This window comes from Pseudorca crassidens, chromosome 7, assembly GCF_039906515.1.
Source record: "Pseudorca crassidens isolate mPseCra1 chromosome 7, mPseCra1.hap1, whole genome shotgun sequence".
NCBI classification, from domain to species: Eukaryota; Metazoa; Chordata; class Mammalia; order Artiodactyla; family Delphinidae; genus Pseudorca; species Pseudorca crassidens.
The window spans coordinates 80281594-80308649 of record NC_090302.1 but is presented as its reverse complement, the minus strand read 5'-3'; the positions used below and the strand labels follow the sequence as shown (position 1 = coordinate 80308649).

At 52.2% G+C, this 27056-nt stretch overlaps 1 protein-coding gene, 1 long non-coding RNA gene and 1 pseudogene across 2 annotated transcripts; 1 reads left to right on the top strand and 2 right to left on the bottom strand.

Moving 5' to 3' along the window:
• Positions 1-15746, bottom strand: LOC137227948 (uncharacterized). The gene is made up of 3 exons (XR_010945083.1): positions 15369-15746; positions 4283-4334; positions 1-377 (listed from the first exon to the last, which is right to left on the bottom strand). It is a non-coding gene; the product is annotated as an uncharacterized lncRNA (long non-coding RNA).
• LOC137227946 (alpha-globin transcription factor CP2 pseudogene) lies at positions 6249-10396 on the bottom strand (annotated as a pseudogene).
• On the top strand, positions 11152-26975 carry AQP7 (aquaporin 7). The gene is given in 9 exon segments (XM_067744607.1): positions 11152-11336; positions 12489-12539; positions 16894-17011; positions 22848-22971; positions 23380-23517; positions 23727-23845; positions 24078-24295; positions 24649-24857; positions 24860-26975. Coding segments are annotated over 8 exon segments (990 nt in total). The 5' UTR covers positions 11152-11336; positions 12489-12513; the 3' UTR covers positions 24898-26975.
• Positions 26976-27056: the final 81 nt, after the last annotated feature.

The following is a 27056-nucleotide window of genomic DNA, read 5'->3' as shown; positions in this document are numbered from 1 at the left end:
TTGGGTCTTCGTTGCTGCACGCGGGCTTTCTACAGTTGTGGCGAGCGGGGGCTACTCTTCGTTGCAGTGCGCGGGCTTCTCGTTGCGGTGGCTTCTCTTGTTGTGGAGCACAGGCTGTAGGTGTGCAGGCTTCAGTAGTTGTGGCATACGGGCTCAGTACTTGTGGCTCATGCGCTCTAGAGCGCAGGCTCAGTAGTTGTGGCGCACGGGCTTACTTGCTCTGCGGCATGTGGGATCTTCCCAGACAAGGGCTCGAACCCGTGTCCCCTGCATTGGCAGGTGGATTCTTAACCACTGCGCCACCAGGGAAGCCCTGACTCTTGTTTACTTGTGGGTTAAGAAATTGCTGCTCAGAGCTTCTCCTTTAAAATGTTTTACTGTAGAAGGATTTTTGATATTGATTTAGGCAGAAATCAAAGGATGAAACCAGAAGGTGAATGGCTGATGGGGAACTTGACAGTGGTGGGATCAGGCTGCCACCCTCTGAACCCACTGACAGGTCAGCATCACTAAGCTTGGGGCAACTAGACATTATGTGTCTCTGGATGAAGTACAGTAGGAAGCACACAGGACTGTCCACAAAGGATTCCTACCCCCCAAATTGATCCTAAATAAAATTACATGATTAGAGCTAACTTCCTATATATTCTAAGAAATACAGGGGATGGAGGAAAAGTTAAATGATACCACAAGGAAGCAAACACAAACCCAGAACTGTGACTTCCTATGGAACCACATGTACTCAATAGTGACAGTGACAGGAACAGAATGTGAACAGAACAGAAAGGGGAATGGGTCATGTTTAAGAAAACATTTAACCCAGTGCAATGTGTTTGGATCCTGACTGGAACAAACCAACAAATTAAGATATTTGGAAACAATGTGAGTACTTGGTAAGTCCATGGAATTGTTCATTTTGTTAGGCATGGGATAGTCATTATGTAAGTAAATGTTCATAGATTTTAGAGATGAATACTGAAGAATGCAGGAGTGAAATGCCATAATAGCTGGAATTTGTTTCAAAATACTTCATAAAAGAAAAAAAACCCCAAAACATCTGTGACACCAGAGTGCCAAAAGGTTGATGATTTTATTGGGTGAAGGTTATGTGGAGGTTCATACACTACTTTGGTGCATGTTAGAAATTTTCATTTAAAAATGCTGTAAAGGGGTATGGAGCCTGCTTCCAGGCGTTAGGCTTGGGCATCTGAGCTGGCCTGACTGCTGGGAACTCATCTCTGTCCAGTCCACCGCCTCCATCTCAGCTCCTCTGACATCCACGTAGCTGGTGGGAATCCTTGTTTGGAACTGAAACATAGCGCATTGTCCCCAAGACGGGGCAGGCTCTCTGGGTCAGCCTAGGCAGACATAGGCAGCCCTTCTTCCAACTCCACTCACTCTGTAATCAGTCAAGCCTTCCTGCCCTCCATCCTTGTCTCTCCTGCCATGGAAACATGACCAAAGATGCCCAGTCTTTGGGCTGAGGGACATCAAGAGGAGAGCTCAGAGCTGTAGGCAGAGGAAGGCCTCTGGCCCTGTTACGGACGGTGGGGCGGGGGAGATGAGGGCCGATCTAGTGCCCCCAGCCAGACGAGATGGGAAGCCCAGAAGACAAGACCAGCTCTCTGGATACCCTCCTTGGTGTGGGACAGGGCAATGGAGGCACCTAGACCATCACCAGAGCTGAACAAGTTGTACTCTGTCTCGGGAGGGTCTCTCCCCCAACCTCTGCTGACTCTTCTAAATTCACTCAGCAACATGTCCTCATTTCCTTCCTGCAATTCCATCCAATTACAATGTCAACCACCGTCATATTAAACCACCCCTTCTGCAGTCACTGCTGCTAATTCTGCACCATGGGGAACAACACTGCTGGGGTGGTCCTCCTCGCTGTACGCTCCATCCTTGTCTCTCCCATGCAGAGATGCATTAGGGCATCCTCAGGCCGGGCTAGGAGCCAGGACACCTGGGCTTGACTCAGGCTGGACCTTCGGCTATACCGAGAGCAGAAGAGACTGTGTCTACCTGCTCAGTCCAATCTGGCTCAGCTGGTACTGCAGGGGACCAGCCTGGGCGTGAGAGGAACCTCCATTGATACTGGGAGAGGCCCGGGAACTGGGAAGGCCCCATCTCGCCTTGGGCCCCTGTGTTCCACCAAGCCTTCCTGGGCTCAATGCCTGTGGGTGCCTGGGCCCAAGTCCCTGCCCACACAGACCTCTGAACAGCCCCCTGGGCAATCACTGTGTTCCTGGAAAGCTGTAAGTCAAATCCCACCTTCCCGCAGGCTAACACGGTCATTTCAGAGCTGCTTTCCTGCTGAAGGGGGGCACCTTGTGAGCATTTCCTCGGGGTCTCTATTCTCTCTTTGTCCTCAATGGAACATATATATGTGTGGAGAGGCCTCCAGATTTGGGCAGAGATGACAGGTAGGGAAGGTATCTCAGGGAGCAGCCGACCTTGCCCACCTGGAAGGAGGTAGGGAGACGGCTCCACTCGGGGAGCCGCCAGTGTGATTGGGGCGATGGCGTAGTCACATCACACCCCGGTAGTCAGGCCCTCTGGGCGCGCCTCCTTTTTCAGGCTGAGCAGGACAGTGGAGAGAGAGTAGCTTGCCTGGGGTTGCTGAGATAAGCTCTCTGCCCACACTCAGCCCCCTGTTCCAGATCAGATAGGGCACGTTTCTGCAGTGAGTGGCCTGCTGACGGGCACCGTGCTGACGCAGGCAGGAAAATATTAACCCAGAGGAATGGGCGCATGCTCGTGTGTGCACGACTCTTGTGTGTTTGTGTGTGTGTGTGAGAGAGAGAGACAGTGAGTCCACAGAGAGGTTTTCACATTCAAGACCAGACATAGACACGTACATATACACACACACCTACTCATTCACACATATGTTCACATACAGATATATACAAAGATACAAATGCTTCTCACACATGCAAATTTCTTCAGTGTCATCTCCCAACTTCTTCTGTCAATGAGACCCCCTCCTCTAGGAAGCCTTCCCTGATAGCTCCAGCTCATACTAGAAAGTGACAGGCCTGAGCTCTATGCCTGGTTTCTGATGCCAAATTAGGTAGCCTGATGAGGACTTTAGAGAGGAGCAGACGGGGTTTGAATTCTGGTTCCATGACTTATAGGATGTTTGTCCTTGGGCAAGTGGTGGTACCTCCTGACCCTGTCTGCCTCAGTCTCTGTCCACTCTTCCCTGGAGGCCCACGTATGACTCTGAGAAGGAAGGATGAGAGCCTGGGCTCGGGGGAGGGTCTGGTCATTGGAGAGTGTCAGGGTTAAAGACCATCCTGGGTCCTGACTGTGCCCCCAGCCCTCGCCAGCCCAGCCACCCAGCCCCCAGTTCTCCTAGCTTGGGTCCCTGGCCTCCTGGGCAGATCTGGATGTTCTAGTTCTGGGTCATCTTGGGTAAGTTGCTACCTTGTTCTGAATCTCGGGTTCCCTACTTGAGTTTGAAAGGGGACACTTACCTGGGTGAGGATTAAGGGTCTTTTCTTTTTTGAGCAGTCTGAGAATTTTCAAGATGTCAGGTGATTTCAGAGAGACCAGGATTTGTCCAGGTACAGGCACTGCTCTCCCACCCCGCTCCCTGCTCCTTCAACCAGAGCTGCTCATTTCTTACTGATTGATACCACAGTGCCTGAGTTATATGGACTCTGTGGCTCCATGCTTCCACTGCAGGGGGCATGGGTTCGATCCCTGGCTGGGGAACTAAGATCCCGTAGGTTGCATGGCGTGGCCCCAAAAAAAAGTTCTTAAAAAAAAAAAAGTCTGGAAAATCCCAAGTGGAAAACAATTTGACTGAAAGCCAGTTTACATGATAAATAAGTTAATCAAATGGCATGTTAGTGGAAATAAATAGTTGAAATGATTCATTTTTTACACATTGATACTTTGGGGGGCATTTGAGGGAAGTTCAGAGAAGTTTTAGTGTATCTGGGCATTTTTCTTTATTCTGATTTTTTTAAATTTCTATTTGCATTTTTATTCCTAACTGGGTTTCAGCCAATTGTGTCTGTCCCATGCTATTCATAATAGAAAAGAGTTGGATACATTTAAAATTGGAGACAATTCTGTGCTGTACAGCCACATATATGACATGGATGTGGACCTACTGGCATGGAAAAGATGTTCTTAATGTTTGAGTGAAAAAAGTACTTTACAAAACTTTATAGAAGTTTCCTTCTACTTATTGTTGACAAAGTGTGGGGCGGGGGAGGAGAATGTGTGTCTGTGTATACATAAAAAAAAGGATTAGAAAGAAACTTACCAGAATTTTTGTAGTTATTGTCATGGAGGGAAAATGCTCTTTTCGCTTATTTCTGTTTTAGGTAATAGAAGAAGTAAAAGAAAAGAATCTGAGTCTTTTTTCCATTTTTTAAAACTTTCCACTCCAATGATGGACAATTATATCTGCTTGACTTGTTTGGCTATGTGTTCATAAACATTTAAATTTTCAGTTAGGTTGAACATTAATGTCCCCAATCACTAGATCACATTAAAAGATTTTTAGTGTAGTGAGTAAGAAAGGGGAGGTTGATGAGCACTGGGTTTTTTCCAACCTATTTACTAGCAAAATAAGTGTATTGCAGGCAAAATTAAAATAAGAAAACTGAATGACTTCTGAAAGAGGGACCAAATGCCTAAAGATACATCAGAGTCTGCAAAAATTGCCCTGTAGCACACTAATATTACCAATTCATTTCAACTGATTTATCATTTCAATCAAATTAGTTTTTGAGTTAATGGTCTGCTGCTGCCTTTGTAAACCTTTTCCTGGCTCCTTTCTAGAGGCCAAAAGTAGTGGGGTGAGAGGACTGCATACCCTCCAACCCCATTTCACAGGTAGGGAAACAGAGGCTCAGGGGCAGGGACTGAGCCAGGGTTGGGCAGTGAATCTGATGCCCAGCTGGGACTCAAACCCAAGTAAATGTGCAAGGCATCTGGCGGGGTCTTCACTGAAGCCAGAGCTAGGATACTTGGTTAAATTTGAATTTCAGAGGAACTATGGGTAATTTTTTGTTTGTTTTTCCTTTTTTGTTTGTAAACAATGGGTAATATTTTAGCATAAGTATGTCCCAAATATTGCATATATTGTTTCTCTGAAATTCAAATTCAAAACTGAATGTCTTGCGTTTTATTTGGCGGCCCTACTCAGAGCCCACCCTGTGCAGACAGGACCCCGGGTATTCCCTGTCTGCCTGCACCATCCCCCTTGGCCCTGGAGATCCCCCCAGGCTCTGTCTAGACCCACCTCTGACCCTAGTGCCCAGCCTCGCTGACCCTCTTGCTGCCTGTCTTCTCTCCATGGTTGAACTTTCTGCCGCCTCAGCCTCCACTTCTTCAGTGCTGTGACCGACCTCCATCCAGCCAGTTCACCAAGGCTAGCCTCCCCTCAGCACTCACCTCTGGGGCCACAGCCTCCCGGAGCTTCCAGTGTCCTCTTGGCAGCCTGGTGTCTGGGTTTCTATCTCCCTCCTCACCTGCTCCTTCTCAGTCACCCTCCTGTCCCCAGAATTCTGCCCCCATCCCTTGCCCCACACCCTCGTGCTTCCTGGCGAGCCCATTGACTCCTGTGGCAGATGCCCAGGGGCTGACATCTGTTCTCTTTCTCCAGCCTGAGCCTGGGCCCAATCATGCCCCTGCCTGCTGGGTGCTCTGAGGCCACAAGGACCCCAGACTGACTACTTCACTCTTCTCTTTGCTTAGCACCTTTCAAGGGCTCCTCAGGCTCTTGGGATAAAGTCTGCCTCTGTGTCCTGGCAGACAAAGCTCTTCGTGGTCTGTCCCTGCCCGTTTCTCCAGCCCTGTGCAAACCGCTGACAGTCCCCAGAACATATTAGGTTTTCTCACAATCCCACTGGGCTTCAAATGACTTAAAATAACCACTACCGGGGCTTCCCTGGTGATACAGTGGTTAAGAATCTGCCTGCCAATGCAGGGGACACGGGTTTGAGCCCTGGTCCTGGAAGATCCCACATGCTGCAGAGCAACTAAGCCTGTGAGCCACAACTACTGAGCCCGTGTGCCACAACTACTGAGCCCACTAGCCACAACTACTGAGCCCACGAACCACAGCTACTGAAGCCTGTTTGCCTAGAGCCTGTGCTCCACAACAAGAGAAGCCACCACAATGAGAAGCCAGTGCACTGCAACAGAGTAGTCCTCTCTCTCCGCAACCAAAGAAAAGCCCGCGTGCAGCAACGAAGACCCAACGCAGCCAGAAATAAAACAAATAAAAAACAAAACAAAACAAAACAAAACAAAACCAAAAGACCACTACCACCCCATCCTCCCTCTCTCATTTTAAAGGACTCAGTGCTCATGTCATCTCTTCTGGAAGATTCTTGCCCACCTCCAGGCTGGCTTAGCTGTTCCTGTAACCTCTCTACCTTAACACAGTGTATCCTAAGTCACCTGCCGTTTTTTTTTCTTTTGAAGGTTGATTTTAATGAACAAAAATCTCTGTATAAAAACATTTAAACTTTATCAAATTCTTTAAAAATACACACACACACAGATCCAAATCCAATACAGAATCTTTTGAAGATTATCATTTTTCACCTCAGCATAACATGTAGAGGGATTTCTGGATAAAACTTTACATGTGAAAAAAGACCCATAGTCTTACACATGCACACACACAAGAGCACACAATCACAATCAGGAAGAACTAAAGTATATGGTAAGAATGCAAACGGAATGGGAATGAATTTCTTGTAAAGTTTATATAAAAGAATGCTGCAAAGGGGCTTCCCTGGTGGTGCAGTGGTTGAGAGTCCGCCTGCCAATGCAGGGGACACGGGTTTGTGCCCCGGTTCGGGAAGATCCCACATGCCACGGAGCGGCTAGGCCCGTGAGTCATGGCCGCTGGGCCTGTGCGTCCAGAGCCTGTGCTCCGCAACAGTGAGAGGCCCACATACCGCAAACAAACAAACAAACAAAAGAACGCTGCATGAGTAAAAGAACTTTCTATACCAAGAGAAGATGCAGAGAGGGGAAAGAGAAAGCAGAGGTTAGTCTAACTCATTAATAAATAGTTTGAGAAGGTCATTCAAGAACAGTGAATTTGGGGAGTTACAGATAATCCCTAGTTTTCACCACCTCAAATTCTGTGAATCTGGTAACTGATGATGCTTTGAAAGTGTCTATGTTTTCATTTTTTTGTAGGTCTTGATTTGTTCATCAATTTTTAGGTGTGGTTTGTCCCTTTTGGTGTTAATTCCTCAGTTCTCGCTCAGTGTTACATCCAATTCACCAGAAGAGCCACAGTAAGAAACGATGGCAAGCACAGAGGACTACAAGGGTGGCAGTCACGGATGGCAGTTAGTAAGAGCCAGACGGCCTGGGTTTGCATTTCAGTGTCACTAGCTGCTAGCTTCCTGTTACTCAGCAAGCTCCTCGGCCACTCTCTGTCTCCATTTCCTCATCTTCAATTAGGGATCATTATTACCTCCTTCATATAGGGCTATTAAGAGGATTTAAACAAGATAATCCACTTAAAGAATTTATCACACTGGGCTTCCCTGGTGGCGCAGTGGTTGAGAGTCCGCCTGCCGATGCAGGGGACACGGGTTCGTGCCCCGGTCCGGGAAGATCCCACATGCCGCGGAGCGGCTGGCCCCGTGAGCCGTGGCCGCTGAGCCTGCGCGTCCGGAGCCTGTGCTCTGCAACGAGAGAGGCCACAGCAGTGAGAGGCCCGCGTACCGCAAAAAAAAAAAAAAAAAAAAAAAAAGAATTTATCACACTGCCTGACACAACTAAATGTGCAATAAATGTTACCTAAAATTACTATTAGTCATAGAATTACAGGGGAATCAAAAGAAGAATTTTCCTCTTTCTCCGTATTTCTCTTTAATGAGGTTTTCAGAGGCAAAAAAGATTGAGGATCTAGTCTTATGAATATAGATATTTGCTTTTATGTTAGAAGAAAAAATTACTTGGCCATGGTTCCATATCACAAAATTTAACATCTTTCCATTAAACATCACACAATCCTCCTCATCATTATGCCCTACACACACTCTAAGTGATGTGGAGTTTCTATTGATATTCAACAATAGGGTCCAGAAATTTTAAATAAGAAATAGTTGCAGAAATGCATGTTGGGCAGTAATCTGTGGGCGCCCTAAAAGCTTGGGCCAACACAGATGCCTGGGATTCTGCCTCCAAGGCCTGGACCCGCCCACACACAGTCAGATGGGTCAGGTTCCTGCAGCCCTTCAAAGCTCCATTTGAGACCCCCTTCAAGAGGGGAGCTCCCAATAGGTGAAAGGAGCAGCAGCCACTGAGGATGGAATGCCCCACACCTACTTCAGTACGATAGGATAGCGATCATTGGTTTCTTTCATTGTGTCCAGAATAAAACAGGCTTCTTCCTGAAAGCTCTGTATCATCTCATCACTAAAGAGCACATGGATTCCTGTGGGCCCCTGCTTGTGGACCTGGCTGATATGGCAAGGGGAAATGCTGAAAAGCTGAGCCATTTTTTCTGTCAGTTCAACAGCTGTCAGTTCTTCTAGGTAGATGGCATGGTAAATGAAGAAAGTACCATTTGAGTCTCCATCCTTATGCTTCTGCTGCTGTTGCCGCTGCCCCCTCAGCCGCAAGGATTCCTGACAAACATAAATGGTTAGCCTTGGGCGCACCATCCGGCCTTTTAATGCATTAAAAAGTCTGATTCCATCTGCAGGGCCACAGATTTGAATCACATCGTCTCTAGTTAGTTTCAATAAATCTGCCCCTGAGACGTTTGTAAAAAGCCTCGTGAATGTGGAAAAACGGTTTCCATGCAACCACTGCTGAGCCTCCTGAGGTGTGGTTGTCGGCAAGAGGTTATCTGTGACTGGAGGGGGCAGCTCTGGCTGGTGACTTGGTGAACCATTTCCTTCCCCAAGAGAAAGACTGCTATGGGAACTGCTGAAGCCAGGTGATGGGGAATTATTGACATACGTGATCTCGGGCCGTGGAGAACACTCTGTGAGTATAGTTGTCTCATGGGAAGGTTGCTATTTCTCCTTCTCATGAGGCGTTCGTTTCTCCATTTTCTCCCTGTCTGTTTTTTGTTTTCTGTCTGCACCTTCGGGCTTGAAGACTTTGATCTGGCAGCTGGCTGAGTGTAAGTGCTCAGTATATTCCCCGTTCTCATTCTCCTTGAAGGTATCGGTTTGTACTCGAAATGGCACTCCCTTCTCTCCACCATGTTTCTGCATAGTGAACTCTGTGCTAATACAATGCACTTGAATAAACACAGATGTCCTCTTTGCCGTGTCCCACAGGAACTCCACTGTATTTAGTTGGTTTGGATTAGCCCTAGGATCGATTATACCCACAGACATTGGGATATCTACGTCAAGAATTCTATCTCCAGGTGGGTTCCACCTCCAGCCCTCCAGCTGCTGATGTTCAGTGTATTGGAGCCGTCTGTCATGGAACACGACACGGAATACACTCTTCACCAACTTGCCATTAATTTCTGGTAGTTCTCCAAGTTTCCTGTTGTCTAGTATTCGGATTTCATAAGACTGGCCTTGATTGAGATGTGTCAGGGTTTCATCATGGAGTTTCACTGCTGGAGAGGTGGCAGCACAAAGCACATATTGAAAAGGGAGGATTTTATTCTCATTATCTGGAGGCAAACTTGACTCTTCTTGCTTAAAAATGGGCAATGCTTGGACATCACCTGCGCTCCCATGTCGCTTTCGCACCTTTTCTCCCGCCCCTTCCTGCGGGAACCACCTGCCGTTTATCTGTCTGTCCCAAGACACAGGCAGGAGGGTGTCTGCTCTACCTCTGGGTCCTCAGCGTACAGCCCAGTAAATGAGTCCAGGGCTGGATCCCTGACTCCAACATGGATCCCATTTCCCTCCCTCACCAGCCTGATCCCAGTCTAATCCAGCTCTGCTCAAGTTCTGACCTCATCCAAGACCCCAGCTTCACTTTTGACTCTTACCTCACCCTGGCCTCAACAGCACACAAAGGAAAGGAATAAAGGCAGGTGCCCCTCACTCCAGGGGTACATCTCTACCTCCCTGAAGAAGGACTCAGCGTCCTGAGCCCTCTTCGAGTCTGCAGAGGGGAATGAGGGCAAGTAGGGGTGGGAACCTGGGCAATGCAAGTTCCAAACCTGACCCGGTCTATTGGCACCCTCTAGAGGACAGTTCTATTACCAGAGCTGGCTTTGCAACTAGATCCTATACCACCTCTCCACAATGAGGGGCTACAGTCCTCAGAAGCTTCTGGACCCACTGCCCACCATCCACTACTCCACCTGGGGGGCCTCCTTACGTTCTGCAGACCAGCAACCCCACCCTTGTTTCTCAGCACTGGGTCACGTGCTCAAATCCCAAACTGGCCCATCTTTGGAGGCTCAGCCATTCCCTGGCTCCAGAAGTCCTCTCAGATGGCAGCTGGTGCCCTGGTTTGCTCCTGACCCCTCCTTGGTCACCCCAACTGCAGCCTTACATTCTGGTCCAGCTTGGCTCCTTCCCAGATGCCTTGCTTGCTGTTCCCAAGGGAGGCATCTTCTTGATGGTGGGGTCTAGGGTTCCCCTTCCCCCACTCAGACAGGGGCTCCCAGAGCACGAGGCCCAGGCTCTTTCTCCTCCCCACCAGACTAAGAACCTCCAGAGAACCAGGCCTGGCTTTCTACCTCCCCTCTTAGACTGAGGTTTTCCTGCAAATATGGCTTATGTCTCTTCCTTCCCCTCAGACTGGGAGGCCCCTGAGTCCTGGGCATGAGCCTCTCTTTCTTTCTTCGGGATGGGCGCTTCCTTAGGTCTGACCCAGGGTCTTCTCCCCAACCCTTCCACCTGGCTATTGATCTCCAGACTTTTCCACCTCCAATCCCCATTCTGTGCAGTTCTGCCCACAGCTGGGGCACTCAGGAGCCTCTGGAGCCTCCCCCAGCTCTGGGGCCCTGGGAGGGCTTCCTTCGGCTCTGGGCTGGACCTTTGGCTTGGAGCACAGGGCCTTCCTGTGGGACCGTGAGGCCCAGAGCGCCCACCCAAGCTGCACCTCTGACCTCACAAAGGCTGCCTCAGAACCTGGTCTCCATGGCGCTGCTGGCAGGAGAAGGGATGCTATTTTGGGCAGTGCGTCCGGACTTGGTGATGGGGCCAAACCCCTGCCCCACTGACCTCTTCCCTGGAACAGCAGAGTAGAGCAGTGCTCGGGCCACCCCGAGGAGGGCCGAGAGGCGGGCTCTAGCTTGGGGACGCAGGGACAGCGGAGCCTGAGACAGTCACGGAGGAACAAGTTCAAGACCTGCTGTGACTGAGAGGCCCCCAAGCCAGACGCTGGGAAGCATAAGGCACTTGGGCAGAGTGAGTCGGGCTCTAGGCAGGGCTGGGACAGGGGGCCTCCCCTGGGACCCAGGCCTGGGAGTGCCACTGCTGGGGACCACATGGGGAGGAGGTGACCGTGGGACTGTCTGGGGAAGGAACCCCAGCCGGGAGTTGAAGGCCTGGATATCTGCTCTGGTTTAGTCCTGAGTTGCTGCGTCATATGGGCGCATCACACTTCCTCTCTGGGCTTCAGTTTCCTTACCCGTAAATTGACTGCTGGGAGGCCCAGTGGTGCAGCAGAGACTGGGAGGTTGTGTGGGGCTGGGCTGCCAGCAGAGCCTGGGGGGTGGGAGTCGGGGGGCTAGTAGAGACTGGCGACAAGGGACCAAAGCAGAAGGGATGCAGATCAGAGTAATGGGTGGATTTCTGGCTTTGCTGGAGTGGTTCCTCCCTCTGGAGTCCCCTCCTGAGAGGCTGGGGCTAGAGGGTTTCTGCCATCAGGGCTAGGGATGTGAACTTAGGCTGCAGTTAGAGGGAAGCGGGCTAGAGAACAAGGGAGCATGCAGGATGAGGAAACTCCAGGGTTACCTTTGTGCTGTCATTTGTGAGGAAAATGGGGATTAAAAGGGGGGAATTTTCAGGAAAAGTGAGAGGGTAGATTTTGTTCTGAGGTGGGGGTTAGGACTAAATGAACTTTCAGGACCTCATCCTGCGTGTGTGTGTGTGTGTGTGTGTGTGTGTGTGTGTGAGTGTGTGTGTGCAAGGGGAGGCAGACAAGGCCCTGGAAAGTCACAGTGTAAGTCAGCAGCAAGAGAGCTTGAGGTTAGACTGAAGACAATAATACCCGCATATATGAGGGGTGGAGCTGCTGGGGGGAGGCTGTGGGCATCTCCACTGTCCAAAGCTGGGCTGCAGACTTGGGAAGGTCAGAAGGACCTCCGCAGGGCCTGGTCCGGGGACCACGAGTCCGGGGGCCAGCAGGGGTGAGGGGGTGTGGCTTTAGTGCCACTCCCCATTGGCTGAAGACACCGACCCCTCCTTCTCCGTCCCTGCCAGCTCGGCTGGGTTGAGGGGTTGGCACTGGCAGCAGCTGTCCCTGTGGCTTCTTCCCTGGGGGAGCTGAGGTCTGATGAGAATGAGGGGCGAAGTTCTGAGCCCCCCAGCCCTAGTGACCTCTCTCTGGCTCCACAGCATCTAAAAATCTCAAAGACAGAATATGGCTCAGGCTGACAGGAAGAAGCGGTAAGCATCCCACCCATTCCCCTACCCCAGCCCTTCCGTCCTGCACCCAGCACACCCCCAGGGCCCTCCCTGCCCCTCTCTCAGCCTCTCCCTCATGGTAGCTGATGCTCCCAGACTCCTTCCTTCCCACCCCGTACCAGCCCATGGGGCCCAGAGGAAGGATCTCTCCCACCTGTGCCCATAGCCAAGCATGGGCTGGGCCCTGGGCTGAGGGGAGGCTCAGAAAGACCCAGATGAGGGTCAAGGAGTTGGGCAGTGGGTTCCAGCTGCCCCTGTGTAGGTTGTGCTCAATTGAACTGAACTCACCACCTCTCACCCGCTCAGGCTCAGGTCTCTTTGGGGTGAAATAAAAGCCAAAGTCCTTGCAATGGCCAAGGCCCTGCCTATCTAGTGCCCATTTCCTCTCTGATCTTCCCCCACCCCACTCTCCCCTCCTTTCCTTCAAACATGCTCAGAGTCCTTCAGTGGCCATCCCCCCTGCCTGAAACGTTCTTTCCGCAGTTCCCCACAGGGCTCGCTCCCTCCCCTCCTCCCTGTCTTTTTCGTTTTTAAAATAAATTTATTTATTTATTGGCTGCTTGGGTCTTCGTTGCTGCGCACAGGCTTTCTCTAGTTGCCGCCAGCGGGGCTACTCTTCCTTGCGGTGCACGGGCTTCTCATTGCAGTGGCTTCTTTTGTTGCGGAGCATGGGCTCTAGGTGCATGGGCTTGAGTAGTTGCGGTGCACAGGCTCAGTAGTTGCGGCTCGTGAGCTCTAGAGCGCAGGCTCAGTAGTTGTGGTGCACGGGCTTAGTTGCCCCGCGGCATGTGGGATCTTCCCGGACCAGAGCTCAAACCCATGTCTCCTGCATTGGCAGGCGGATTCTTAACCACTGCGCCACCAGGGTAGTCCCCTCCTCCCTGTCTTTGCTCAAATGCCACCTTCTCAGTGAAGCTCACCCTGACTGCCCTACTCAGTCACTGCCCACCCCCTTTTCCTTGCCCTACCTTTTCCCGTAGGATGTACTACCTTCTACCACACAGATGACCTACTTAGGACATTTCATCTCTGCCTGTCAGCTCCACATGAGCATGGATGTTGGTCTGCTTGTGTGCTCTTGGATAGAGAGAATGAATGGGTCCCTTCTGTGCCAATGACATCGCTGTCTCTGCCCAGGACTCTCATAGGGCTTTAGACCCTTTTTCCAGAGACTCACCGGTCCTGCAGGCAGCTCAGTCCCAGCTGAAAACAGCCTTTTCCACTCCTCTCCCGCCACTTCCCATGGTCTCAGCTCAGTCAAGGATCCCCTTCTCCTCCGATGCTCAAGCCAGAAGTCAAGGCCTTGTCCTTGATATTCTGTCCCCCACTAACCACCTCATGTCCCTCACATCTAACCACCAATCTGCTAAAATATGTAAGATATCCTCACTCCCACATCCCTACGCCCTCACAGCCACTTTAGGCCACCACTTGCCCATTCTTCAAGTCTCTTCAGGCCTTGCTTCCCACCCGGGGGCTTCTTGCTCTGATGGTGTTATCCATCTCCTCCACTGGATGAAGCCATCCAAGGGCAGAGACTGGATTTTTACTTTTCCCCCTTGTGCCTGACTTATAAGTAGCTGCTCAACAAACATGTGTTAAATGGATAAATATTGGTTAGCCGGTTAAATGGTTGGCTTGAGGTTAGTTGGATAGTTTGCAGCTGGTTGGTTGATTAGATAATTAAACGAGCTGGTCAATAGGAGAATCAGTTGGTTAAGTTGCTAGGTTGATGAGTCAAAGGGTTGGTTGGTGGGTTGTTAGATATTTAGTTCCTTGGTTAGCACATATTACTTAGGTAATTACCTCATTGGCTGTTAGTTTCTTGGTTTGTAGGCTAGTTTTCTTAGATGCCCTTTATCATTCTATACCCTTCCTTGAGCTCTCTCATCTATGCCAATGGGTCAGACGACCATCTATGACATGGTGACGTCCAAATGGGTATCTCTAAACAAGACCACATGACCGGCAGCCTCCTTACTGGTCACCACCACTTAGCTGTCTAGTGAGCTCCTCAAACTCGCCACACCCAGAAGGGGACCCCTCATTCTCCAGCCTAAGCCTGCAGCTTCTCTCATGTGCCTCACACAGGCCATCGTGCTGCTCTAGGCAGAGCCTGGGGTCATCCCTGACATTTCCTTCTCCATTCTCCTCTCTAATAAGACACCAAGTCTGTCGGTTTGACTGTCTTCCTCTCACCACCGCCACTGCACCTTCCTGGCTCAGGCTGCCATCACCTCTCAGCCTGTCCGATTGCTCACCACGCCTCTACTCATGCTCCCTTATTCCTGCCTCCAAAGAGGAGACAGTGCTTCCGCTTAAATCCGTCACCCCACGGCCCTCTGGGGCGAGGTCAGACTGCCTAACGTGGGCCATGAGGCCATCTGCCCCTCTCTGCCCATCTCGTGCCACTCTCCGTTCTCTCTCTGCAGTCCATCCTTATAGAATTCCTCTATACATCACACACTGTCGTAGCTGCAAGCCTTTGTCCAAGCATTAGCCCAGAACCTTCCCCCAGCCTCCTTTGATGCTCCTTCATCTGGCCGGTCTTGTATTCTCGACCTAAATTTCCTCTGGGAGAGCCTCCTACTCCCTCCTCTGGGTCATCTGCTTCCTCCCTGCAACCCCATAGTGCCCACTCTTCACTGTGGCAACACTCTTTACAATTTTAAGTAACTGCTTAGTTAATTGTTCATCTTCCTAAGAGTGGGGATCATGCCAATGTTCTTTACTGCAGTCACTGAACACAGCAGGCATGGTAGGCATTCAATAAATCTTTGGTTCACTGGCTCCTTGGTGGTTGTCACTTACTGCGTCCTGCCTGCTTTGTGGTGAGGAGGAAGGGGCCAGGGTTCCAGAGCTCTCTTGGTGTCTGTGACTTCCTGCTTTGTCTACTGCTCCTCTGCCTCTGTGGTACCTTCCCAGGACTGTTCTTGAATTCCTGCTGTCTCAGGCTCTTCTTCAGGGCTGAGGAGGCATAGGGGCAAGGCGACCCTTATATGATGCTGCATGGGAGCTGCAGCTGGATGGGAGCCAGTGGGCCAACCATTCAGGCAACTCTACATCCCCCTCCATGTGCTCAGTCCTGGGTTTGTTTCCCTGAAGTAAGGAGACAGCAAGGACTAGGGTGGGTGAGGAATGAACATGGGGTCTCAGCCAGGAAAGTGGGAGGGGTTCTATCCATGCCTGGTTTACATTTCTCACTCCCTTACTCTCTGCTGCTGTGAGGCTGGGGAAAGTCAGCAAGCTGAGGCAGGGTGTGGGTGATGTTGCTGACCCCAGCGGGGCGAGGAAGGTGAGGGTCACTCAGCGTGGGAGGCGGGGGAGGGTCACCAGTCTGAACAAGCACTAAGGCTGCACTTAGAGGCATCTGCACCCCACCTCCTCCTTAGCCTCCGGACACCGTCTCCTTCCTCACACTCAAGTCCTGTTCCCCCACCACCAACAGAAGATAGAGCCTCTAACTCACTTTTTCATCCGTCTATCCATCCAATCATGCACTTACTAAACAAACGTTTATCAAGCCTCCACCATGTGTCAGGCACTGTGGGAAGTTCTGGGGATCTAGTGGAGAGTAACAGATGAATTCTCAGTTTTCGTTCATTCGACAGTGTATATTGCACACCTACTATGTGCCCGGCACTGTGCTAGACAATGAGGATACACCAGGGAGTAAGACACAGTCCCTCCTTTCCTCTGTCCCTCCCGTTCATTCGTTCATTCATTCACTCCCTCACAAGCATTCATTTGTGTGACCTTGCTTCAGAGCCTGGTATATTCTGCCGTCCCCGTCATCTCTGGCAGAACCTGGGGCATGCTTCAGGCCTCAGTGCTGTTTCTAGAGCCCAGGAGCAGACTTTGCCACAACTTGTGCTGTTTGCAGAGCCTCACTGCTGCCAGCTCCTGCCTGATGCCTTACCTGTGTCCCCAGAGCTCTGGCCCCAGCAGACAGGCAGACAGACAGACAACTGAGCTCCACTCTCGTGCCTGCTCTCTCCCATCTGCTTCTCCCCTGAGGCTCTTTGGCAGCACAGATGGCGCTCACTGGCTTCCCAGCTGCCCCCTCTGCAAACTGGCCTCATTAGTGCTCGCTTCTCAGTGGTCCAGTCCCCCATCAGGAGGAAGAAGGGGCATGATCTGGATACCCCCAGTCCCTCTCCACATCCCTGGGACTCTCACATGCCTCTGACCCCAGCAGTACCAGCTGCCCTGGGAAAGAGGAGGTGTGTGGAGAGGCCACTGGGTTACCCATTAACTCAGCCATGAGTTGAAAACCCGATGGACTGTAAGTGCGCCTGATCTCATTTCTGCCCATGGGCTCGGGCTGCTGCTTCAGGTCCACCCGCATGTCCAAGATGGTCACACCGTCTGCAGTAAGAAGGATGCAAACAGTACTGCAGAAGGAGATGGTGCGCGAGTTCCTGGCCGAGTTCCTGAGCACGTTTGTCATGATGGTGAGTGGGTGGGTGGCACAGGGTGAGCAGGCTCTGAGGAAGGGGCCTCAGGAAGCTAGGGCTCAGTAAGGGCAATCCATGACCCCCTCCCCACCGCTGGGCCCTGAGTCACACCGTCCATTTCCCGGCCTCTGAGCTAGGAGCCTGAGGGAGAAGCATAGGAAAATAAGGAGAGCTCTGTCTTTCTCACCAAGCCTTTTTGGGAGAGAAAGGGCTCATGGTACGTGGGAGCAGAATGAAATCCTGGGCTGCTTGGGGATGGGTGGGTCAGGGGGCATGCCTGGAAGTGAGGAGAAGGGAAACAAAGAGCAAAGAGATTGGAGAGGACATTGAGGCTTTGAGAATTAATCCTGAGGGCAATGGGGAGACATCGAAGGTTCTCAAGCAGGGGAATGATATGGCCAGATTTGGATCTTAAAAGGAAATTCCGGGCGCAGTGTGGAGCCTAAGCCGAATGGGCAAAGCTGGAGGGAGGGGAACCGAAGAGGCTGTGGCAATGACCTAGGATAGAGGTAGAGAGGGTGTGGAGAAGAAAGCACACATCTGCGAGAGTTATGGAAGAGGGAACCTGCGAGCAACAGATGTGGGGTAAATGCTTAGGGGCCCGTTCTGCGGAGCCTGCGGCCCAGCGCAGGGTGAGGCATGAGGTCAGTTTTAATGGGAACAGGTGAGGTGCCAGGGAGAAATCTCAGGGGCGGTTGGATATAGAGGTCTGGAACTCTAGAGAGTGGCTTGGGCTGGATGTAAAGAGTCAGACTACATCAGAATATGAATTGTGGTTATAAAAATTGTCCAGTGAGAATGTACAGACAGAGAAAAAAACGGAGTTGAGGACAGAGCCTGAAGAATGAAGAGGAGCACACAAAGGGGCCTGAGAAGGAGTGACCGGAGGGGTGAGGGGAGAAGTGGGGGGGGGGACCAGGTTACAGAAGTGGCGGGGTCCACAAGGAGGGAGTGGTCAGCAGCGTGGGAGGCTGCAGACAGGCCAGAGAAGTGAGCGCTGACGCCTTCTTGTAGAGTATGGCAACCTGGAGGTCCTGGGGCACATTGGTGAGGGCTCTTTTAGTGGATCATGGGACAGAAACCATAGGCAAGTGGGATGTGGGTTTTCTTGGAAATTCCCTGTCCGTCCACCTGCGTCGGCCCTGCCACTTATCCCATCCAGCCTCTGCCCTTAAGCTGTGGCCATGCTTGTTTGCACCTTACGAAGGCCCAGGTCCATGAGAAGAAGGGCTAGCCTCTGGGAAGGGAAGTGAAGGTGTCGGGAGTGTCCCAGAGGCGGCAGGGGGCTGGGGGTTGGGGGGAGAGGACGAGTGTGGTTGTGTGTTCGTGTGTGTGTGTGCGTTGAGTCACGGTGTAGGAGGCAGTGGGATCCACAGAGCCCTGGAGACTCTGGACACCGAGGTTCTTATACTGATCATCCTGCCAGTGAGTCACCAGCTGGCCTTGGACAGGTCTCTCTGTGGCTCAGAGCCTGTCTTCTCAGACGTTATTAAGTGTGTTGGATCGGGCCTCCATGGGCTTTGGAGCTGGGTTTGAATTCCGGCTCTGCTATCTTCTAGCTCTGTGATCTTACATAAGCATCTTAACTGTTCAGAATTTTACTAATATCGAGCCGGCCAACTTTGTGAAGAAGGTTAAGAGATCGACACCCAGCGCACATAGGACATATGTGTTGGTTGCTTGTCAAACTAACAAGCGCTCTCAGCTGCTCTCCCCTCCCTGCCACTCGCTGTCTCCCCCTTCTCCATTACCTGCCCTCCTGAGCTGTGACACCAGCATCTGGATCCGCTCTTGCCTTAATCCAGGGCAAAGTAACTCATTTATGACAAGACATTCCAGCCCCGTGAGGGCTGTTAAACCTTGGAACTGTGGAGGCGGGAGGGTGCCTCCTCAGAGAGCTCTTAGGGAAAGCAAGCACTGACCACATGCATTCATGCCTGCCCACTGCCCACGTTTGCGTTTTTCTTCCTTTTATTGAGATTATTATAGAGCACCTACTGCATACCAGGCACTATAATGCCAAGCCCTTATGTGCAGCATCTTCCCAAATCCTCACAACAGCCCTGTAAGGGAGGTACTATTATCCCCATTTCACAGGTGGGGAGACTGAGGCTCCGTGAGACAAAGTCACTTGCCCAAGGTCACATTTTAAGTTAAGATGAAATCCAGTCCAGTCTAATATCCCTGTCTTGACCCTTCAACGCTATGCTCTGTCCCTTAGCTTAGCTGTAGATTTCTGACTGTCCCCCAGCTGAGGTAAGGCCCTCACTTTGGGTAGTTCAAGACCACTCTCCAGGCCTCTGTTTCCCTTGGGAGCAGAAACATTTGCCATTCAGTTGCTGTGAGGATCGAAGGGAAGTTACCCTTGTAAAAGAACTTTGTGAGGTTCATGCTCACAGAGGACATCGTATTGTTGTTATTTTTAGGTGTCGGGCCTGTGTGCCAAGAAGTGGTGGCTTTTTCAGTTGATAGGAAGCTCAGTGAGTCATCAGCACAAAGCTTTCGCCAGAAAAGCTACAGTGACCTTGGGTCCCATTTACTACCGACAAGATAAAGGAAGCACACTGTTCCACTCAGTTCCACTCTGTAACCTCCGGGGCTGTTGTCTTCCGGGCTGGGCCCGTGGCTATTGGAGGGACCTGGACAGGCTGGGCCACGTTCACTGATCAGAGAGGGTGGGCGCTGGGCTATCAGGGCCCTGGAAAACCAGCTGTAGTTGTGAGTAGTAGGGCAGGGGTTGCAAACTCGTGCTGTGGGGGGCCAGAGAGAGTCACCTGAGGGTGGCGGAGATGGTGGCTAATGGCAGAGTGCTGACCTATGCGAAGACATGGCTGCCACCACTCCAGCCGACTGTTGCCATGCCATGTAGAATGCGGGCCACTGTTGCAGACCTTCTGATTTTGCAAGAGAAGCTGGAACTTCTGTGCTTGTGTCAAGACCAGGCTACCCAAACAAAACGTGGGCTGGACGGCTTAGGTCCAGGGGTTGCCAGTTGGCAACCTTGACACAGGAGATCACGTGGGGTTTATTCACTCATTCATTATTTTTAGTAAATGGTTTTGAGCTCCTACTTGAAAATGGGGACCCTTGGTCTTCAGACCCTCCATGCCTGCTCCAGCCCCTGCACCTCCTGACCCCCCAAGCCTGCCAGCCTGGCCTGGCCTTGCTCCCCACCCCCAGCGCTACTCAGACACTTTGCTCCTCCTTTCCTCTCTCCTTTATCTTCAGCCCCTCCCTCTCTCAACCTTAACACACTCAGGTCTCTCGACCTAAAACAACAGAACACAGAACATCCCTTCATTTATCACACTCGCTCTCCCTCCCTCCTCAGGTAGGTTCTCAAAGGCATGTCTACCGTGGTCCTTTCAACTGTTCACCACCTACCCCCCCTCACGCTTTCTGGGACCTGGCTTCATCAGACCCCATGGCCTGATGACACAGTGCTCACCACGCTACTCATGACCACTGGATGGTCACACCCAAAGGGATGTTTTCCAGGCCTTCTCACGCTTGACCCAGAGTCTGCACATGACCGTGTGGGCCACACCCTTCTTGGGAACTCTGCTTCTCCCTGGGGTCCAGGGCACATTCTCTTTGTTCTTCCATTTCAACTGCTGCTCCAGCTGGGGTTTCTAACGTCCACCCCTGAGGGCTGACGTTTGGTCCTAGGTTCAGCCCTCAGCTGCCCACTCACCCTGCGCCCTCTCCCGGGTGTCTTCATCCAGCCCGACGGCTTCAACTGCAGCCCTTGTGTCCACAGTTCTTCAGGTTTTCTTTTTTCAAAAACTCTAGAACTGTTCAAAGGAAATACAATATGAGCTACATATGTAATCTAAAATTTTCTAGTAGCCACATTAAAAAGGTAAAAAGTGACAGGTGAAATTAATTTTAATAGTTACTCTATTTAACCCACATACCCAGAATGTTACCAGTTCAACATGTAATCAATATACAATTATGAATAAGATCTTCTACATTTTCCTTTTCCTACTAAGCCTTTGAAATCTGGTGTGTGCCTTACACATACAGTAGATCTCAATTTGGACTAGCAACATTTCAAGTACATAACAGCCACATGTGGCTCATGGCCATCATATTGGATGACACGGGTCTAGACTCTGATTTCCAGCAGTTTGGACATCTAGAGGTCCCTCAAAGACAACATATCCAAAACACATAGACTTTTCAGAGGAGGTGCCGTCTGAATGTGGTCTTTTTTTTTTTTTCTTTAAATAATTAACATTTTGGGCTGCATTGGGTCTTAGTTGCGGTGTGCGGGCTTCTCTCTAGTTGTGGCGCAGGGGCTCCAGAGCGTGTGGGCTCTGTAGTTTCTGGTGTGCAGGCTCTCTAGTTGAGGCACGTGGGAGAATGTAAGCTGAGTTGATTGTGTGTGGGGGAGGAGGGAGAGGACATCCAAGTTTCTGGCTTGGCCAACTGGGATGGGGGAACATGGGATGAAGATCACATTTTCTGAGAGATGGTGAGCTTTCAAAATAGAGCTGGAGACGCTTGTGAAGCACCCCGGAGACTTCCAGTGGGTATCTGGAAATAGGGATCTGGCTCTCAGGTAGAGGTTTTGGGAATTAGTGCCTCAGGCATATCTGAAGCTCTAGCCCTGGTAAGAAAACGCAGGAGTGACTGGGGTGAGATATGAAAAGGGCCAGGGATAGAACCCTGGGATCATCTGTATTTTATGAGGCAGATGAAGGAAGAAGAATGTGGGAAGGAACTGTGGACCGGGGGAGGCTACAGAGGGAAAAGGAAAACCAGGAGAGGGAGATGTCATGGAAGCCAAAGAGGAGGCACTTTCCAGAAGCACAGTGTGGTTAAGGGGGTGAAAGTCAGCACAAGTGAGACGATGCCTGAAGGGACCTTTGGGCAATCTGGAGGCTGGAGTCCTCGGACAGAGCGCAGATGTCGGTGACAGTTGGAAGCAGAAGCCGGGCTGAGGAGGGAGGGCAAGGGAAGGGATAAAGGAGCCAGCCAGCAGGTCCTTCCTGGAGCCTGACTGACATGGGAGGGGCCGTCCAGGAGTCCACCGGTGGACAGGGAGACCGGGCTGAGGAGGGAGGCTTCACTTTCAGGAAGGAAGAGACCCGAGCGTGTGGCAGCCACTCAAGGGGAGTGTGGAGGATACAGGCCAGGGGAAGGTCTCTGAAGAAGGAGAGAGAGGTGGGAGCAAGGGCCAGAGCTGAAGGGAAGGTGGATATAGGGGCAGGTGGGTGTTGTTGAGTGAGGGCCTCCTTTTAGGTCTCTAACATCCCTGTGAAGGGGGTCAGTGGGCCGTGTCACCTGCTGAGATCTGGTGCTGGGGGATGGGCAAGAAGTTCAGGAGTGATGCCCGAGGGCAATGGGAATGAGGCTGGCTCCAGGGCTGAGTGTGTGGGGCTCTTGATGGTTGGAGGTTCCTGGCAGAGTCCAGATGTGAGGCTTGGAGATTCCTTGAAGAAACTCCCTTCAGGCTAGGCTGAAATGTGAGAAGCTCTGAGGGGTCGAATCCACACCAGCCCTGCCCTCCTGGAAGCCCTGCCTCCTCCAGGCCCTTCAGGTGCACCTGGAATCTAGGGACCTGGACATGCCCGTGAGAGCCCCTCACTCCACCGCCCCGCCCCGGCTCCTTGCACAGCCCTCACCCAGCTCTCACTGGTCATGTCTGAGCAGCCTTGGCAGGGCCAAGGGGGAGAGGTCACGAGGAGGGAAGTCTCTGGAGGAGGGGGGAGGGCAGAGGGTCTCCAAGGGCAATGCCAGGGAGGCGTAGCGTGGGAGGGGCCGAGCGCCACTCTGAGATTGGGGCTCCTGGGCGGGCAGCTCCCTCAGAGGCCCTCTCCCACAGGTGTTTGGTCTCGGCTCCGTGGCCCACATGGTTCTAGGAGACAAGATGGGGAGCTTCCTCGGTGTCAACTTGGGTTTTGGCTTCGGAGTCACCATGGGAGTGCACATGGCAGGGAACATCTCCGGTGAGTGGGCTGGGCCCCGCCTGACAGGCAAGGCCAGGTGTCCCCTGCGGGCTCCTGCTGCCCCCTTCCGGCTGTCCCCTTCTCCAAGTCAGCCAGCACCTTGCCCTCACGGGCAGCTTGGAGGGAGAACACCCTGAGCCCTTTTCCTCTGCCCAGACGCTTCACGAGCCCCCTTGACCCCTTGTTTTTACTAGCTGGGTCAACTTAGGCAAGCGATTGAACCTCTCCATCCCTCACTTTCCGTAATGGTTAAATGGAGATGGTGGTGCCTGCCTCGCCGGGTCCTTTTGAGGACTGAGTGAGTACGCTCCACGAACGCTAGCCGTTATTATTGTTGCTGTCGTTGCTCTCAGTATTACTGATTCTTGTTGTTTGTTTCTACGCCGACACACTTGACCCTCCCTGCAGGGGCCCATATGAACGCAGCCTTGACCTTCACCAACTGTGCACTAGGCCGCATGTCCTGGAAGAAGTTTCCCGTGTATGTTCTGGGTCAGTTCCTGGGTTCCTTCCTGGCTGCTGCCACCATCTACTGCCTCTTCTACAGTGAGTGTCCCGCCCTGGGTTGTCCATCTCTGGCCTCAGCCTCCTCCCCTGAAATATGGGCTGATCCAACCGAGTGTCCTAGCCTGTGAAAATGTCTGGGAGAGAAAAGTCTTGGAGATACTCCCTGCCCTCCATCCTACAGCCTCATCTCTGAGACTGCAGTGGGGTTTGGCTGAGGGCAGGTCTATACTCAATCTGTGTTTCCACAGCCGCCATCATCGACTACTCGGGGGGAAATCTGACAGTGACTGGTCCCACAGCCACTGCTAACATTTTTGCCACCTACCTTCCTGACCACATGACCTTGTGGAGGGGCTTCCTGGATGAGGTCAGTGGTCCAGGGTGGGTGCCCCTCCTCAAGCCCTCCCCCACTCAGGAGGGGGCCAGCAGTGAGCCCCTCATGGTGAAGAGGACAAGAACTCTGGATGGGGACTTGTCCTTGTGCCAGGACATGTTTCTGCCAGCGGGTTTGGGATGGGGGCACTGCTGAGGCCCTATGGCTTGGCTAGGGGTCCCAGGTGGCTGCCACGGTGTCGGCTGCCACGGTGTCTGCTCCCCAGGTGTTAGTGACAGGGATGCTTCAGCTGTGTCTCTTAGCCATCACGGACAAGGGGAACAACCCAGCACTGGAAGGGACACAGGCCTTGGTGATTGGCATCCTTGTTGTCATCATTGGAGTGTCCATGGGCATGAACACAGGATATGCCATCAACCCCTCCCGGGACCTGCCTCCACGCTTCTTCACCTTCATTGCTGGCTGGGGCACACAGGTCTTCAGGTACTGCCTTGTCCAGACCATTGCTGTGAGTCTTCTGTAGGTTCCCTATATGTGGAGGGGTGGAGTAGCCCGGGAGCATCCTGCAGAGCTCCCAGTGGCCTGGGGAGGCAAGAGCGGGTCCTGACTTTCCTCCAGACCCTGCTCCTGGACTGAAGGTCAACCCTGCCCCAGACCCGCCTCTGTCCTTGAATCAGGCTGAAGCTGACCGGTGCCCCAGGCTCAGGGGCAACTCCCGGGCTAGGGTGGGGTTTCTCCTCTACTCTAAGGCCCTACTCTCTGTCTCGGCCTGAGGTAGATGCAGGTGCCATGCTGGGCATCGGCCCCCTAAGCAGGCCTCTGCCTCTTGCCTGCAGCACCAAGGACTGGTGGTGGGTGCCAGTGGTGGCCCCACCCCTAGGTGCCTACTTAGGTGCCATCATCTACTTGATCTTCATTGGCTCCAGCATCCAACAGAAGCCCCAGATACTGGAGACTCCCTCGACGTATGAAGACCACGGAACACCTGTGTTGCCCAAGACCACATCTCACACACCCGTGACCTCTTCCCTCACCCCTGTCTCTGTGTCCCCGACAACAGACCTTCAGTCCTGTCCCACCCTTAATTGACTCCATCTGCCTAGAACACCTCTAAGTAAGACTGTTTTTGACCCCATCCCCATCCCAATAAAGAAAGCCTTGTCCCACAGTGGCACCCCCGGTTCCTGGGTGCCTCCTGTGGTTGGGCTTCCCTCCTGGATTCTTCCAGGAGCTCCAGGGTTATGCCATAACCCAAGGCTGAGCATAGAGCTGAGAGGCCTCCGACTCCTTCTGGCTCTGGGAGCTGGGTCGCGCCTGGGGAAGGAAGTGGAAGGGACAACCTGTGGCCTCGGTAAGAACAGGATCAGATCACAGAACACCGGACACAGAACAGTGGACTTTCAGGCACAGGGTAGAAGGGGATAGCTTGGGGGAAGGGACACCAGCTAGCAGGTGGGGGTCAGTTCTGGATATACCTTGAGTGCCCTGGGATAGGACTCTGCACTCTCCCTCAGTTCTGGCCAGTTCTCGGACCAGGCAAGTCACGTCCCAAGTGTGTAGGTCAGAGTTCTCAACCTTGTTTTCATTATCGCCCCCTCAGGAGCCTTTTAGACATTTTTTCCTTAATCACACAGTATTTTAAATACCACAGATACACTGTATATCTGTTTATGTACTGTACACATACCTTTGCTTTATACAAAAAAAAGTAAGATTTAAAAAATCTCTCCCTTCCAAGGATCCATTTTTTCTCCCATGGGAGCAAAGTCTCCCCCACCCTTGAAAACGCCTGATGAAGACTGAAAGGAGGTAAGAGACTGGGCTCCTCTTCCTTCTTCCTGAGGCCAGAGCTCTCCCACAGGAAGGAGCTCCAGAGTTGGAAAGGAAGATGCGGAGAGGAAAATCCTTCCAAAGGGCACAGGAAATGGTCTCGTGGGGTGCAGGGGGACAGGTGCAGAGGTTGGGTGGCGGTGGGGCAGCCAGAGTCCACTGACCCTGGGGCCCGGTGGAATCCTCTGTGTTCTGGGACTCAGAAGGCAGCATCACCCATGGCTCCTGTCACTGCTCGTGCATTTAGCCTTCCAACAATCATGGAGTTCCTCCTGGGTGCAGGCCCTGGGGATGAGGCTGGGTCTCTGCCTTTGAGGGGGGCAGCACCTACTGGGGACAGGCAATCATAAGGAAGGAGCTAAGTGGTGCAGAGGGGGCTCGTAGGCCAGCCTCAGGAGGAGACAAAGCAGAATGGGGGCTGGGGGGTGTCCTTCCTGGGGCTGGTTGCCACACTTTAAGGTAGGAGGAGACAGCGGGCAGAGGAGGCTGAGCTTTCTTCTGGAAGTGTGGGCATGGCGAGACGAGGTTTAGAAAACCCACCTGAGCTGCAGTGTGCAGGATGCTGGAAAACAGGGAGACTGGGGCCTGCAAGGGAGTGTGGTGTGAGGCTGCTCCAGAGGAGTGGCAGGGCAGCTAACAGGTCAGCGCTGGTGGGCGGAGAGGAGAGAAGGGATTCACCTAATACCAAGGAGGTAAAACCTGCAGAACCTGGGCTTGGACTGGAGGAAGGAGTGGGTGAGGAAGAGGCGGGGGCCAGGGCTCACTTCCAGTTTCTGGCTTGGGCCCGGGTGTTGGAGATGTCCCCATTGAGCGTGGGGTGTGGGAGAGGAAATGGTTTGAAGAGGAAGATGATAAATTATATCGTGGACACATTGACTTTGAGGTGCCTATCGGACTTGGGCAAGAGGTGTGTAGGCTTGGGCTTCCCTGGTGGCTCAGTGGTTGAGAGCCCGCCTGCTGACGCAGGGGACACGGGTTCGTGCCCCGGTCTGGGAAGATCCCACATGCCGCGGAGCGGCTGGGCCCGTGAGCCATGGCCGCTGAGCCTGCGCGTCCAGAGCCTGTGCTCCGCAATGGGAGAGGCCACAACAGTGAGAGGCCTGCGTGCCGCAAAAAAAAAAACAACAAAAAAAAAACAAGGTGTGTAGTCTTGGGCAAGTTACTCAGCCTCTCTGGGCCTCGGTTTTCTCATTTGTAAAATGGGTCTAATAATATTACCTGCCATTTGTGTTGATGTGAATATTCAATGAAATAAAATATGTACAATGCTGAGGATAGTGGTTGGCACAGAGTAAGTGCTCAATAAACCATTATGCCTTTTGTGTGGTCTGGAGCTCAGAAGAGAGTTGAAGCAGAGATTGGGGAAACTGTGGTTGTGTGGATACAGCTGGGGCCGAGGAAGGGTGAAAGAAGG